The sequence below is a fragment of the Columba livia genome, chromosome 2, assembly GCF_036013475.1.
Source record: "Columba livia isolate bColLiv1 breed racing homer chromosome 2, bColLiv1.pat.W.v2, whole genome shotgun sequence".
NCBI lineage: Eukaryota > Metazoa > Chordata > Aves > Columbiformes > Columbidae > Columba > Columba livia.
The window spans coordinates 28,113,479-28,129,299 of NC_088603.1; the positions used below are offsets into that span (position 1 = coordinate 28,113,479).

At 42.6% G+C, this 15,821-nt stretch overlaps 1 protein-coding gene across 7 annotated transcripts in view; it reads right to left on the reverse strand.

The window, feature by feature from the left end:
- Positions 1–9,075: 9,075 nt before the first annotated feature.
- ICA1 (islet cell autoantigen 1) overlaps positions 9,076–15,821 on the reverse strand; it is a 76,322-nt gene continuing 69,576 nt past the window's right edge. For 6 of the 7 annotated variants that reach the window (XM_065051159.1, XM_065051154.1, XM_065051155.1 and 3 more), the window contains 2 exons: positions 14,028–14,123; positions 11,314–12,246 (listed from right to left, as the gene is read on the reverse strand). In XM_065051159.1, coding sequence (XP_064907231.1) covers positions 12,125–12,246; positions 14,028–14,123 — 218 coding nt within the window. In that variant the 3' untranslated portion in view covers positions 11,314–12,124. Of the gene's footprint in view, positions 10,577–11,313; positions 12,247–14,027; positions 14,124–15,821 lie in introns of those variants that run through there. The other variant, XM_065051158.1, reaches the window with a different exon arrangement.

Here is a 15,821-nt window from a genome sequence, read left to right on the forward strand (position 1 = left end):
CCGTGCCTGGTTAGTTACGGCTGTGGTAACATGCCGCTTCCACCCAAGTCACGCTTTGAAGTTGTGTGCGCGGTGTCATTCACCACGTGTTTCTTCCTCAACACCAAAACGAGCCATCCGGAAAGTGCCAAGAGTAGAGAGCTAGTGAAATAATTTTGCCTTATGTCCTTGCTTTGTGACTAAAAGATATTGACTCCAGCGCCACATTTTGTAGCAATTCGTGGCTCGGGAAGGTGGGCTCTTCAGAGCTGGGAAGGCTGTGTAAGGGGAGCCCGTGGCTACCTGCGCTGCGGGGAGCAGCAGCAGACAGTGACCTGCTGCTTTTAGGAAGCAGGGTGCTGTCAGGGAAATGATTTATGGCTTCCTGACAAAGCAGCTCTTGGGAAGGGCCAGATATTGGCCCAAGGGTTGAGGCTCCATATCTTCACAGCGTTTAAACGTAAGCCTGGAGTAATACAAAATAAACACAAGAAATGGAATGGGTTAGAGATGTTGGCTGACATTGCAGTTGCAAGCAGAGACCACTGAGGCTTTGCAAACCAGCTCCTGGCCTTACTCCATGGTATAGATTGACACCTTCATCTGTTACTTGAGGTAAAATCCAAGCAGCTTGAAGATGACAGATGACTAGTAGAAATCCATTTCTGTTGTAAAACAGGCTGGCTTGCTTTGCAAAATATAACCATGCTAACACAAATTTGAAGCTACACAAATGAGAGGAAATAACCATAGTTCCTGCGGTGTGTTTCCAAAACCTAAATGCAAGGAAAAAGTGAGTGAAAGCTGGGAAAGTACATCCATTTCTGGGATGTGCACGTACAGGCATTCATAGTTTGTGCTTGGCTAAAGGAAGGTGTTTGATCGAAGACTGTCATGCAGTTAAAATATGTGTATCTTGTCTCTGTTTGCATTAGTGTAACCGGTCCTGGAAAATGATCTGGTTCAGGAGAAACTGAAATGCTGGAGAAGGCTGAAGGCAGAGCTATAGGAGTGAGTGAGGTACTGGAAAAAACACACAGCAATGTTTTGTAGGAGCTCGACATGTTTAACTTAACAGTTGAGAGTGACTTAATTCCAGCTAGTAAATACCTACATAGGAAATACTTTGTAATGAGCTACTTAAATTTAACAGACATGGAATACTAAACTCAAGCAGTAAGAAAACGAAGCTAGATAAATTCATACTAGGAATGTGGACTTATTGTAGCCCTAAAGATAATCAGGTACCGGGCCAACTTGTGAAGGTGGGCTTTTTTCAGGTATTGGTATGTTGAAAATTAGATTAGTTTACAAAATATGTGCTCAAGTAAGATCTTTTTATAAGCCTTACTAGCTCATCATTACCTTTGGCTGTTTAGATTTCAGTTGACTTTCAAGAGATAGGGTTTTTTAAGTACCTTAACTGTTGTCGCCTCACTAAAAAAAATATAGCATGCTGCAATATTTTTAACTAGGGAATTAACACTTTTTTTTAAACTGTCTGGAACAGGTCTTTGAAGTTAATTTCTGACTTCTGAAAATTTTAGGTTTGTGTTGCGCATGAATGAACTCTGCAGTGAAGCAGAGATGCTCAAATAGCTTTATAGTCGTTTTGATTTCTGACACCTCAGTAACACCATAATTCTGGAGAGAGGGTAAGAAAACGGAGAGTAGGTGGTGGCTTTGTGTAGTGCAAGAGGTCACAGAAATAATTTGTCACTCAAGTGGGGCTGATAGGAAAACACTGATTGAGGAGGTAGAGTGTTTCCTTGGTAAAGACCATGTTGAAGTGAGTGAACGTGCAAATTAAATGGCTAACTCAATTGACAACAAGAATAGCAGTCAGATGAAGCTGGATAGAAAGATGAGCGCCTTTGTTAAGAAGAACATGAAATTTTATTTCAGGTTTTAACAAGTTCTCATGTTAAATTGGCTGCCTTGAGCTGTAGCCTGGAAGTTCAGATGCAGAGGGGCTGGAAACCTGGGACAAGAGGAAGTTGTGTCATTTTTTTTTTCCCCTTGAATTAGAGACTAGGCTTGTTAATGAAGCACAATTACACTAATAATTATGCCTCTAGAAAAATAATTCCTGGGGTTTTAAAATTTTTTGTGTGCGTATGTGCATAGTGAAATGACTGGTTAAACTCTGCAGTGATTTGTACAGCTGTTGGTTGAGCAACAGGGTTTGCTCAAGGCAACGTATGTTCAGTAATACCCATGATAATCTATTTCTCGTACCCTTGTTTTTATTTCTCCAAATAAGCTGTAAGTAAATAGAATTATCTAAATCCAGACTGCCAGGCATAGCAGTCGTGTTAACTAATTCTGGGTGTCTTAACTGCTCACTACAGGAGATGAGATCTGGGAGCTCTTGAGATTTTTGTGGAAGGAGGTTCTTCCTCCAAGGAGGAGAAAGCTAAGAGAAACTAGACTCCCTGTTAAGCTTTGGTGCCAAAATGCTGAGTGATGTCCTTTCTGATTTTCGTTTGGATAAGAATTTCTATCTCAACGATACAGAGTTTTCTCAGGGAGTAACATCCTCCCTTTTCATAAGATTGGTGGTATCTCTGGGCTTATTACATCGGGAAGAACTAATTTTTGTGAAAAATCAAAGTAGTAAGGGTTCTGCCTTTGGAAACTAAACATTGTTCTTAGGAAATAAAATAATAATTAAAACAAAAAGCAGCTTGATTCTGCTTTTGTGATTCCTTTGGATTCTAATTCATTGTACCTCCTGAGAATGCTGAAAAACATTCAGTGTTTCAGTCATTGAAAAAACAAAGAGTTTCAGGTGTAGCTGTGTGACACTGCAGAGGTGGTACCATACCGTAGGCTTTCACTGCATGGTTTCATTTTGGGTGGGGTATGTTAAGGATTGCCACCTCAGTCACCCATGGTACCTGTGGTACCCGTGGAAATGCATTGAGAGAAACTGAATGTCGGAAGATCTATGTGCCTTCGGGATTAGGGACTGTTGAATACAGTTGTAAGAATATTGTGGATGTGGAAAGTCAGTTTGTTGATGTAACACTTTTGATCAAAAATGTTGTATTTGTCAGCTGGGGCAGGTTGCTCAGGCAGTGTCCAGTTGGGTTTGGAGTCTCTCCAGGGTCAGAGACTACACAGCCTCCCTGGGCAACCTGTTCTACTGCTTGAGCACACTCACAGGTAAAAACAAACAAAAAGTGACTTGGTACATTTAAATGGAATTTTCTGTATTGCAGTTCCCTGAGAAAAGTCTGGCTCCATCTTTTTTGACACCAATCCCCCTCCTCTCATTTCAGGTTTTGATCAACATAGACAAGATTCCCCCCTGAGCCTTTTACAGTGCTCAGTAGAGAGGAAGAATTGAGCTTGGAGCAGGTGATCCTTAAAAATCAACCAGGACTCCTTTTTAGAGCTGTATCCCATGGAATTCTTCCAAGCAGGTCCCTGAAGGGGACAAAGTCCATGCTCCTAAAGTCTGTGGTTGTGATCCTGCTATTTGATTTTCCCTCTTCCTCTCAGCATCCTAAACTTTACTGTCTTGTGGTATCTTCAGCCAAGGTTGTGTCCAGCCTTCATCTTCCTGACCAGTTCTTTGTAAGTAAGAGATCTAGCTGAGCATTTCCCCTCACCAGCTCCTTGGCTGACTGTGTCAGGAAGTCATTGGGTTCCTACAGAAACCCCCTGTATTGCTTGTCTCCTGCTCTGTTGTTCTTCCAGCAGACCTCAGGGTGGTTCAAGGCCCCCAGAGAACAGGGCCTGTGCATGTGAGGCTTTTTCCAGTTGTCTGAAGAAGGGCTCATCTGCTCCCTTGTGATTGGGTGGTCTGTAGTAGACATTCACTGCAGTGTTGCCTGTGTTGGTCTGCCCTGTAATCCTGACCTGTGAGCTCTCAGCTAGGTCACCGTGGATCCCGATGTCATCCCAAGGCAGCCATGCCTTCCCCAGTACTCCCACAAAAAGCGACCCATCCTCACTATCCTGGCCAGCCCTATCTAAAGATCCCTTATCCAGCCGTGGCAGTGCTCCAGCTGAATGAGCTGTCCCACCACAACTCTGATCCCAGTGAGATGGTAGCCCTGCAAGTGCTTGCAGGTCCCTAGTCCTCCTGCTCGCTCCCCAGGCTGTGTGCGTTCCTGTGCAGCCCCTTCAGCATGCCACCCTGATCTCCCAGAACTGCTGTGAGAGCTCCCCACAGTGCTCTTGTCTCAGCACTTTGCTCATCTGGGGTGAGCCCCTATTTTTGCATCTCCAAGGTCAATCTGCAGTCGTCGTGCACCCTTTGTTTGCCAAACCTGGACAGCCACACTATCAGTTGACTGGACAGGCCTCAGCAGTGTCTCAATAACATACCAGATCCACGTGCCTGGCAGGCTGCAAACCCCCCTAGACGACCGGTGGGGTTGGCAGCAAGGAGTTGTCCACTGCTGGCAGCTGCTGCTTGCTCCTGGTGCCGCTGCTTGCCCCAGGCTGGACAGGTGCAGGGGCTTCGTGGGACACATCTCGCAGCCCCCCCACCTGCTACCAGGGCACTGTCCCTGCTCTGTAGAAGCAGATCTGCAGGTGGAGCAGGAGTCATCTTCCTAGTGCCAGAAGTCACCACCTCCCAACCTTCACCATTGTGGGAGTCTCTATTTCCCAGCCTGATAAGCACAGACTCTGCCTGCCTCTCCTGGGTAGGAGTCTCCTTTCCACCAGCACTGATGACCTGGAGAGTTTTCCTCCTTGTTGCAAGCAAGGAGGATGTGAACTGGTCTTCCGCAGCCATCAGGATTAAAGGCAGGCACCTCCACAGTGTTGTTTCAAGGGACAGGAACCATCATGCACCCGTGAGTCACGGTAAGGCTGGCCCCAAGCTACTTGATGCTGCTGTGGGTCAGGTGCTATTTCTTTTTTGTGTGTGTGTTGTTTGTTTGTTGTGGTTTTGTGTTTTGGTGTGGTTTTTGTTTGTTGGTTTGTTTTTTTAAATCCATGTGCCCTGGTGCAGAAACTCCAGCAACATGATAGAGATTTTTGTGGATGCTGACATTGGATTAAGTCTTCCCTGCAGAGAGGCACTTGCTTCATTTTGGCAGTTCTCCCTGTGGAAAGGAGCTTGTTTTGTTGTGGTGATGCTACACTACAGGAGGACTTTTTTGAGGCCAAAAAAGAATTTTCCTGTATCTTAAAACACTTTGCTTTTTTCCCTTGAATAACAACCATCAAATAAAGCAGCATTACGTACCTCAACCTCAGTTAAGCCGCTGCATTAAATACTTCATGTATTTATGGGGAACAGAGAAGGAACCCAAACCACTTACAGGCAAACTGTGCTGTCCTTTAAAAACCACCCTAGGACAGGCAGTTCAGTCTGCTCCTGCAGTAGGAAAATGATCCATTATGGCTTTTCAGTGATTGCATGCATTGTGTGCTGACAGGACAGGCTGTTGAACTGGGTGGCGGCAAGAGGAGGGGCACGAAGCAGTGTCAGTGCTGGCTTTATTCCTGAATGCCTCTGTTTGCTTTGGCAATGTTCCCACAGCTTCAACGGGGAGCTGTGCGGTGGACCTGCGCTCTCTGAGGTCTATCCAGCCTTTGAAGTGCAGCAATGATAACTAGTGTGTGTGGCAAAGGCTGGTGAAGCCAAGAGCTCTCCTACCTCTGAGGAGACCCAGATCACTTGTCTTAAAAATGAAAGCATAAGCTGCAAAGATCTTAGTGTGGGAGGGGTGGCTAAGGGTGGAGAAAAGGAAGATTTCATTTGATTAAGGCTTTTTCTATTTGTTGTTTCCCTACATGAAGAGCAGCAACAGCGGTGTGTGGCTTGACTGTGGTTTGGTGACAAGTAGGGGTGACCCCAGGACTGGCCCAAGGGCTCTGGTAGCATTGCTGCCATTGCTGGTGTTTTGTGTTTTTTTTTTCTGTCAGGTTTTCAGCCAGCTCAGTGCCATCACAGGCTCTTCCTTCAGTTGGAAAGAGCCAGCTAGGACACCGTGGGGTGTTGGCCCATGTCTACATGGATTTGGGATGCTCACAGACCCGAGCCCTAGGCAGGCTTCTGTGACTTACTGGTGTAGGCTGGGATTTTAGGGGAAAAACCTTGGATTGTGTCACTGCCTCCTTTAGAGTGCTGGCTGCTGTCACCAAATCCAAGGATAACCTTGCAGAAATGTCAGATCAGCCCAAGATCCAGCTGAACTGCAGATCAGAAAAATCTCTCCAGGGCTTGTCTCATTCTTCAAACTCTCTGTTGTCTTCTAAAAATCAAATCAAACTCCTGCTCTGCTGTGGTGAGGGTTGCTCTCTGTTGTCAGACTTTGGTGTTCTGAAGCTCTGGTACTCAAGTTCAAGGCAGAGATAAGAGATGGTTGTGGAGGCCCACACAGGCTGCTCGAGCAGTCTGGGAAAATAAGCAGCTGTAACAGCAAAGCAGTTACTTCAGTGGCCCATTATTTTAATTTCTGTATTTTATGTGTCAAGGGTTTATTCTGAGGATTACACTTAGAATAATAGTAGGGGTTTGGGTTTTTCCCCTTGTCAGATCCTGCTCCTGTTACATTTAGCATGCTTGTTTCCTGCAGCCAGCTGTTATCCACCCACCTAGGTGCAGACAGGGTGGATAATTTCATTGTGTAGCTCTTTTAAATTTTCTTTCCTTCTCTCCAGGCTGCTGCTGAAGCATATGGCTTCCAGCACCTGTCCCGGGGCCTTTTCTGCTGCCATAGTAACTATGGCAGCCCAAAATAAAAGAAACACCCTATGGAGTAGGTTTTTGGGCTAGATAAAATACTTTTGTTTAAGAGAATACTGGCTATAACTTCTTTAACAGCTTAGGTAGGTCTGAAGTCACTTCTAAAATCCCTTATATACTTTTTTTTCCTTCCCCTTTTTTAAAAAAATTGGTTTGTTTGTTTGTTTTTTGATAGCAGCCAAAACTTCACAACCTTTCACTATGGATTAATTACAAAGCAGGGCACATCAAGCTTTTGCTATGGTAGAACAGGGTTAAAAGTTGATGAGAGTTGTTCACTGCTCCCTGGCAAATGGCAGCCACCTCACTTCATCAAAGACTCACAGAATGATTTGTGTCAGAAGGGACCTTAAAGATCACCTAATTCCAACCCCCCTGCCATGGACAGGGATGCCTTCCAGTGGATCAGGCTGCTCAAAGCCCCATCCAGCCTGTCCTTCAACACTTCCAGGGATGGGCTATTCACAGCTTCCCTCAGCTGCCTGTTCTAGTGTCTCAGCACCCTCATCATAAAATAGTTATTTTTTATATCCAGTCCAAATTCTACCCTCTTTCAGTTCAAACTGTTGCCCCTTTCCCTCAGGCCCTGGTAAAAAGTCTTTCTCCGTTCTTTCTTATACACTCTCTTTGTATACTGAAAAGCTACAATAAGGTCCATCTGGAGCCTTCTCTTCTCCAGGGTGAACAAGCCCTGTCCTCACATCAGAGGTGTTCCAGCCCTCTGACCATTTTCATGTCCCTCCCCTGGACCTGCTCCAGCAGGACCAACATGGTGGGCTCCCATGCAGGCAAATAACTTGTGTTACCTAAAGGGAAGATTATACTGGTTTCCCGTCAGTCAATGAAGGGAAAAGTCTATTTTATGCTTAGGAGAGCACTGTTAATGAGCACCTGGGTAATGGGCTGATTGACTGCACAGCCAGGCCGTCTGGGAGCTGGAGGCCTGATGGTTGTTCAGGGCCAAACTTGCTGAACCTGTGGGGCCTGTTTGGCCACCATGCCCTTGTTGACTGTCACGGGACAGCGTTCGCATGGCACGGGTCTCACTTGCTGTGTGGCATCGCAGCCAGGCTCAGTGCACCGAGCAGATGCCGAGGGAGGACGGCAGCCCCAGCAGTGGGAAGCAGCTCTTTTGTAGAGCGTTTGCCAATGCGGCGCTAGACTGTCCCAGCATTTCTGCTTCTCAGCTGGTGGCAAGCTGAGCTGTTGCTCTGCTTCCTGCCTGCCCATATGGTGGCTTGTTTAAAAATAAGACATTTACAAGGAGCAGAAATTGTAAAAGTAGGCTAACCAGAGGGGGATTTACAGAAAATACTAGATGAGATAGTGTGATGGGGTTGCAGTGAGGGCTGAGCTGAGGTAACTTACACATCTATAGTGCTAAAAACCCCTTATAAATACAGTAGGTCCCTGGCTGGCCATGGCTCACCATGGCAGAAATGCAGCTCCTGCCACATAGTCCTCGCTATGGAGGTGAGGAAGCATGGCCGCAGGCTGCCCAGCCCACAGCATGGTGGGGCCACCCCCCATGCTGCCCAGCTCATCCCTGCCCCGGTGCCTACCTGACAGGGAGGAGAAAGCAGGTGGGTGCTGGACACAGGCGGTGGACGCAGTAACTGCGTGTTGGGCAGAGCTTGAATGTGTGAGGAGAGACCCAACACAGACAGCTGCACCTTTGCCATGTCAATGTTTTGCTGCTACTCTGAGTAATCGTCTTCAGGACCTGCACTGGGAGAAGATACAACCTTCCAGCTCCATCTTCCTTTGCCCTGGGGCTATTTCACCCCACGCAGTCTCAGCAGTGAGCATGGACAGAACAACCAGCATTCACTCTTCAGTGGTGCTCTTCCAGTGTTCCCAGCACCATGATGGGACATGGTGGCAGATAGTAGTGGCAAAGGCTTCAGGAAAACCCAGCGCAATGCACAGCACCTGGGAGCCCTTCCAGGCTCAGATCCTGGAGCTGTCAGGGCTCGTAGGCCGGCCGCTAGTCCCACTTGGAGCAAAGCTGGTGCTGCTTCTCCACTCACAGTCACCTTGTTGATCAGTTCCTGCTGTTTTTTCTAGGACATGCAGCCCCTAACCTTTGGAAGGCACCCGTTTATAAAAGGGTGCTGGGGGAATGCAGGTGGCTGCTTGTGGCCAAGCGGTCCTGCTTCAAAGTACATCAACGTCATGCCCATGTAATGTTGGATATGGAAACAGCAGAAGAGAATCAGGTAAGTCATATTTTACTATGTTGGAAGTAAATTCTGATGACTTAAGGCAGCCAGAAAAGTTACTTGTTAGTTTTCTCCATGAGCTGTTCAGATCCCAAGGCGCGCCCTCCAACTCCCCTGAAGCAGCTGTTCTTTGATTTGTAGAAACCTCGACTCATCAAAACCAATTATGTCAACTTTTAATAAACTTCCAGATAAAGACAGTTAATCAATTACCACTGTTTTCATCTGCCACAGGGGTTCTGCAGCTGTTTTTATTTTAAAACAATCCACTACTAAACCAGAATATGCAACTGGAATGAAGCCTGTTAAATCAAGATGAACACTACGTGTATAGAACAATCAGTCGGTAATTTCTACTACCCTGTTGTCCCAACTACTGCTGAGCCTGTGCATGCACCACAGAAAATCCTCTCACAATGGCACTGGGGTGTGGAGTGACTCTGCAGCCCAGGCTGCCGAGAAGCACATGCCATACACTTCGTTAGGAGTAGGGAAATAGTGTTTGCAACTCTGTAATTAAGTTTTTACCTGAAAAAAAAAAAAGGCTATTTGCAGGTTAGCTTTCTTGCTCTAGTTATTAACTTCAATAAACATTCATGATAAAAATGCATTGTATATAAGGATTTCAATTGCTTTTCTTGAAGCAAAATTAATTACATTTTAAATACCTCTGGCTCCTTTTTTAATTTGAAAGTGTGAAAAAATTGCATAGGCTAAAGACTGAGAATTCAAAACTAATGTTAATTTCAAAAATTACATATTACAATAAGTCAATGCTTAATATGAACTGATTCATAGTGCAGTTGGGTGGGGAGGGAACCCTGCAGCTGTGATTTGCCTTGTATAAAAGGGATGATCATTAAGGTGGTTTTCTACCTAAAAACATGATGAGGATTCAGGACAGCTTTAGCTGAGCTTTTGCAATGCCTTTAAGTGTCCCAACCAAGATAGGAATTGTTTGTTTTGTTTTGGTTTTTTTTAAATATCCTGGAAGTCTAGAATCTGTGACTAAAAAACAAACATTTTTTTTGAGTCTTAAAGAACACTTATTTAGCTGTTTTGGATTTAATACAACCTCATCTTTGCTTTTAGCCTCATTGCTTCAGCTACTAAAAATGTTAAGAGTCGATTATCCACAAGTGTTTTAGCAGCTATCAAGACAAATGTAATCCAGAGCAAGTTTAGCAACCACAGACTTGCTTAAAGTTGCAAGAATCTGCTAAATTATTTCAGTGATGACCAAGTTGGGCTGGAAAGCAGCTTGTCCATCCCTTGAGCTCCTAACAGTTTTGGCACTGCAGGTCATTACAGTGTGAGGTGAAGAGGATTTGGGGCAAACATTCTGTGTTATCAATAAAACTAGCACTTCTAAGTGTAAGTACACCCCTATGCAAACCTTAGGTATCTCCCAGTTAATCCACTTTGTAGATATCTTATTTACTGCCAGAGACTGCAGCCCAAAGTCAGGAGTTCAGGCTCCCCCCCTAATGCTCAAGAAGGTTACACATCTCACAAAAGACGGATTATTGAGCAAGGAGCTGCCAGTACCAAACTGTAGGAAATACTGCAGAAGGAATCAAGTTTTATCTTCAGGAGCAGCTGGGCACCTACATCAGCTTCCATGTCGTGGTTACCAGCCTCAGTGCTGGGGACCTGGGTACTGCAAAAGGAGAAGACCAGACTGTCTTTTCCAGTTACATGTGAAAATATACTGCTAAACATCTGAAGAGCTTCTATGGCAAAAATTGAGGCACCTTGACACTTCCAGGCTATGGGGTGGGATTTTGAACAGAGGTGTTTAAAGCTTGCTGAGGGTTCAGCCAGATGCACCCCATTCAGTCCAACAACCCATCCACTGATAGCACATAGCTTTTTAGCCAGGAACTACCAAATGCACATTAATGCTGCTCAGTGTGGCCATCAAATGATGTTCTGCTACATTCAAGAAGGAGGAGATTAATTCAGTTAACTTTATGCAGTTATTTCCAGGTTTCCAATGCAGGTATTTTGTTATCTAATAGAGCATGAAACAATGATTAACTAACTGAGTGTACAGTTAACTGATATTAAACAGCTTCACCAACGTAACAGGAAAATCAACTGAATTTAAAAAAGGGCAAATATAATAAATTTCAAAACAGGTCTTATCCAGTACATAAAACTTGTGATCTTACGTAGCTCCTGACACATACTTTTTCCCTTCCACTGCTGTAAAAGGAGAGTGAGGCAAAGGGACACTGAGTGAGTTTGAGTTTTCTTACTGTCCTACTGGATTACTGTTCAGAAACAGTGTGAATTATTAGGTCCTGCCTAAAAACTGGTCATATGTTTTATCTTCAGATGCTTGTTACATACCAATTCAACAGCACAACAGCATTCTCCTGGGAATAAAAGGTCTTTTTTTGTCAAAATCATTTTATTAAAGAGTTAATGTCACAACAAGCTCAAAATAACACATGCTTCAGAAATAAACTGGAAGAAAAATACTCTAAACAGAAATACGAATATTTTGAAGGCATGGTAAAGCATCAGTTGCAGGAAGCTTCTGCAAACAGGTGCAAATTCTGTTGGTGCAATGGAAAAAAACCTTAGAAAAGAAGCCTGCTGGGCATGACTTCTGTTTATGTAGCGCAGTTAGTCTAATAAGTTAAATCAGAAAGGGCACAATTTCCATGGCTGCACAGACCCAAACGTATTTCTTCAATAATTAACCCCAGCACAGTTTTTTCACTGTGAGTACTAATAAAACAAATCTAGTTGACATCTTAACATAGCAGTAATATATATATATATATCCATGATAGATGTTTGACTCATGCAGCCTCCTCAGTTACATGATTTTTTTTTTAAATTTACTCAAGAAACATTATAAAAAAATAGGTTTGCAATTTGTATTTCACTCCAGTGTTAGCTCCACATCACCTCAGGCAAAGAGAGTGTTTCAGCAGATAATCTAATTTGGCAAGAAATCTGCCCCAATTCTTAACCTAATTTTTGTAAATCCACGTAGAAAATAAATGCGAACTCTTTATACAAAACAAGAGCAAATAACTGTACCTATATAAAAGGGGATTTATTCCCTTTAGTTTTATTATTATGGCACATACTTTATACTTTCACAACAGCATACTCATTTTCATTTAGTTTTGTTTAAACCCCAAAATAGTGTTGATAAATGGAAGAATGTGAGTTACCATAGGCAGCTGACTCATGCATTAAGCAATTCATGTTCTTTATCAGTTTTCCCAACAGCATCAGGATTGGATAACGGGTCAAGGTCAGCAAAAAGACTGAACCAGGCAGTCAAGTCTTTTGGATTCTTTGTAGGTTCTGGAAAATAAAAAGAAAGAAAGAAAGAAAGTACAGACTTGTCAGATATTTTAAAACAAACCTGACTGAATGTTTGAGTGAGGTCAAACAAACTCCATACTATTGTTTAAATTATTACTAAAGGCACTTCTGACAAGAAAATCAGAATGAGTAATGGCGTTTTAAAACGCCACCTTTAACAGAATATGGAACTTTAGTAAGAATGAATGTTTTACATCTGTCTGCCTGTGTATTTTATATGGCTCCTGCCATGATAAGTACAGGAACACTTTAATTAAAAATTGAAACAATCTCGCTCTGTTTAGCTTTGTTTCATGAAAGGTGTTTTACTTGTGTGTGTGTGTCTGCATGCCTACAAAAAGGTAAAAGGAAAGCAAAGGCAAACTTTACTTTCAACATCTCTTACAAGACTGAATTCCTTTGCCTAAATCCAGTTCATATGACTGTCCTGTCCCTCTTGTATTTCACCACACAAGGTCATTAGTCATCTGGAACGAAGTTTTAATGGGAAGTATAGGCTGGAGAGAGGGGCGGTACATTTGATAGCCAGTCCCAAGTACAGCTTCTAGTATTAGTATATATTTTTTGATGGATATAAAAAAGTGTGAACCAAGAATATGTTCCAACAGGAGCTGGACTATTACATCTATGAGTCTATATTGACATACAGATGTTGTGGAGGTCTTCTACCTTATTATTCCAAAACCGCACATGTTCAAGTTAAAGAGGAGGTGACTTTGGCTGCTATGAAGAAGGGACATCACCAGTTGCGGTTGGTTTTTTTGCGTGACCCTATTTTTAACGTGTATTATATTGATAGTGAAATAAGATATGCTCCTCCACTCAGAGAGAAAACGTCGCATGAAAGCATTCTTTTTGAAGCAAGGAATTTATGGACAAAATAGGCTCCGCCTGGCATGACCTTCATCTTGGTGTCTGCAAGGCTGGGGTACCTACCACTTTCAGAAACACAGATTTTAAAGTACCTGAAGGCTGTTCCTTTTTCTGGTGAAGGTACTGTAGCTGTGGCATCACACTCATTTCTAAAACAGTTCCCAAAACATCTTAACACTCCTTTTCTGCTGGGCTGAAACATGTCAGCCTTTTTATCCTACAAAGCAGGGGAAGGAATGCACATCGCTCCTTTCTTCTGCACTGAACACCTTTGATGTAGCTTCATTTTGAGTATGAATGCACAGAATAGGCTATGAACTGGCAATAAGGATTCAAGACATTTCTGGTTCACTTATCCAGAAAATCCTAGTCAAAATCAGCAGGGCTTTGTCTCAGTAGATGGTAGGACTACACACTCTTGGCTCAGTTGCAAGAAGTGAATTAAGTTTCAAGCAGATGATTCCTGATATCATGTATATTATCAACATTATTTGCAGCTAGGGCTCTTCTGCCTTCCCAGTAGCCTGTATTTTAGCCACAATGTCCTTGTAGAGCTCCAAAACACTGTTTAGCTTAGAAAAAAGTGCATACAGTTGCTATTTTGTGTGATTCAAAATTAAAGTAGTAAAAGAAAGTGTAATTTCAAATCCCTCGTTATATAGTAAATTACTCTTTTGACATAGTACTAGTACTGAAGCCTACCGAAAACACACATGCACACACACACATCATACACATAATGCTGCAACAGAGTAATTCATTAGTGAGCACGTGATTCTTGAGATGTGACTACTACAAAAATAGGTTATATTATGATAGAGAAACTACAAAGAGCCACAGCTAAAAAGGAAAAGCAAAGTAAATGAAAAAATACATGACTGTATTACCTTTCACAGGCGTCTTGTTAGTGTTCACATTCGGGCTGTTTGGTTTCTGTGCTGGTTGTGGTATAGATGGGGGGCTCACACCATTAGCTGCCCATCCTAAAATTCAATGATACAGCAGCATTAGTCTGAAGAATTACTTTGTTAACTCCAACATCCCGCTGTCTGGCAGAATGATGCTCACACCAGGTGATGGAGCAGAACATTATGTTTATCGTTATAGATATTTGTATCTTTCCTCATACACAAGAAATCCACAGTCAAATGCTGCAGACAAGCAACATCCTCAAGAAGACAATATCTGTGAGAATATCAGTTTCATCATCTCTGGATTCAGGCGACTGTACCCTTTTCAAACCTTTAATCTGGCTAAAGAAGATTTTTCTTGTTTCTTTCGTCCAATCACAGTTAATACTTGTTCATAGAAAGGCCAGTACAGTAATCAAGTCAAGCATAGCTGTAGGGAGTATCACTTACATTTTGGCAAAAATATCATACAGACTAAACATTTTTTCCACCTTTCTTTACTTTTACTGTTCCAAAGACTCTCATTACATCAGCTGTTCTGGAAAAAATATATTTAGAGACTCTTATTTTTTTAATTAATTTTGAAATGATTAATTCTGAAAAAAATAATTTATTGCAAAACACTTTGAAGAATTAAACTCAAAATGTGCTACTTTGAGTTAACTTAAAACTAGTTTTTAATGGAGTATGTTTTTGTTCTTCACTTGAAAGGATCTTCTCAGTAGGGAGAGAGTAAGGATGCAGGAAAAAGTAAAACTGGTTATTCACAATTTTTTTGTTTTTACATGCATATTCCATAGCCACAAAACTGTAATCACAAATACAGTTAATGAGGACAGATGAGCTAGGCTGGCAAAATGAACTAGGGGTGGTGTACCACGGAAACATATTAGAAAAAATGGAGCATTTTTGTTCCTGGCTTAAGATACTTAAAAATATTCTTATGCTTTATCACATTTAGAGGGCTGGAGATCATATTTCTCATTTCAATAGTATCTCCTTTAACTGTGGCCTGAAGAATTATCCATCATCTCTGGGATCTTGTACATCTAATTCTGCAGCATCACAAACAGGATATTCATCTGTGCACACGGCGAGCATTTCCTTATTCTTTCTCTTTTTTCTACAAGTTCATGCTCTCACATCCCTTTCTACTCTCTTTGTACTCCTCCCCTTCTGAGACCTCTCTCAGACACTGGTACCCAGTGTCCTGACAGCTACAGCAACAGCCACGTAAGTCACACAAACCTTTCCCCTCTCTAACAGATTATTCTCATCACTCTCTGATCTTACCTTGACTATAAAAGCTCTGAAGCCCAAGCTGCGTTATTAAAAGGAGGCAAGAAAAGTGTTTCTATAAAGTCACATGAATTAGGAAGGAAATTTAAAGCCACAAACATCCTCTGTATCTCTAAGGAAACAAACCAAAAACTTCTTCAAAATCTGGATGCAGAGGGCTCACATATGTTTGTTATAGGTGATGGTGATAAAAGCTTATGAGCTAGCCTGTGCCCCTTGAAAATGAGATTTTAGAGTTTAATCTTTCAAAGAAGCAAATTTGAATCATAAATAATACAAAGCATGGCATCACCACTTCAGAATGACATATTTTTCCAGGTGTTTTCTCTGCTTGTGTTACAAAAGAGAAGAATGGCAGAGGACATAACACACAACTACAGAAAACTGCAATACTTTTGTCTGTTTGGAGATGCATTGCGAGAAAGTGTTTTAATATGTCGATGGACGGCAATGAGCGGATAAATTGAGCAG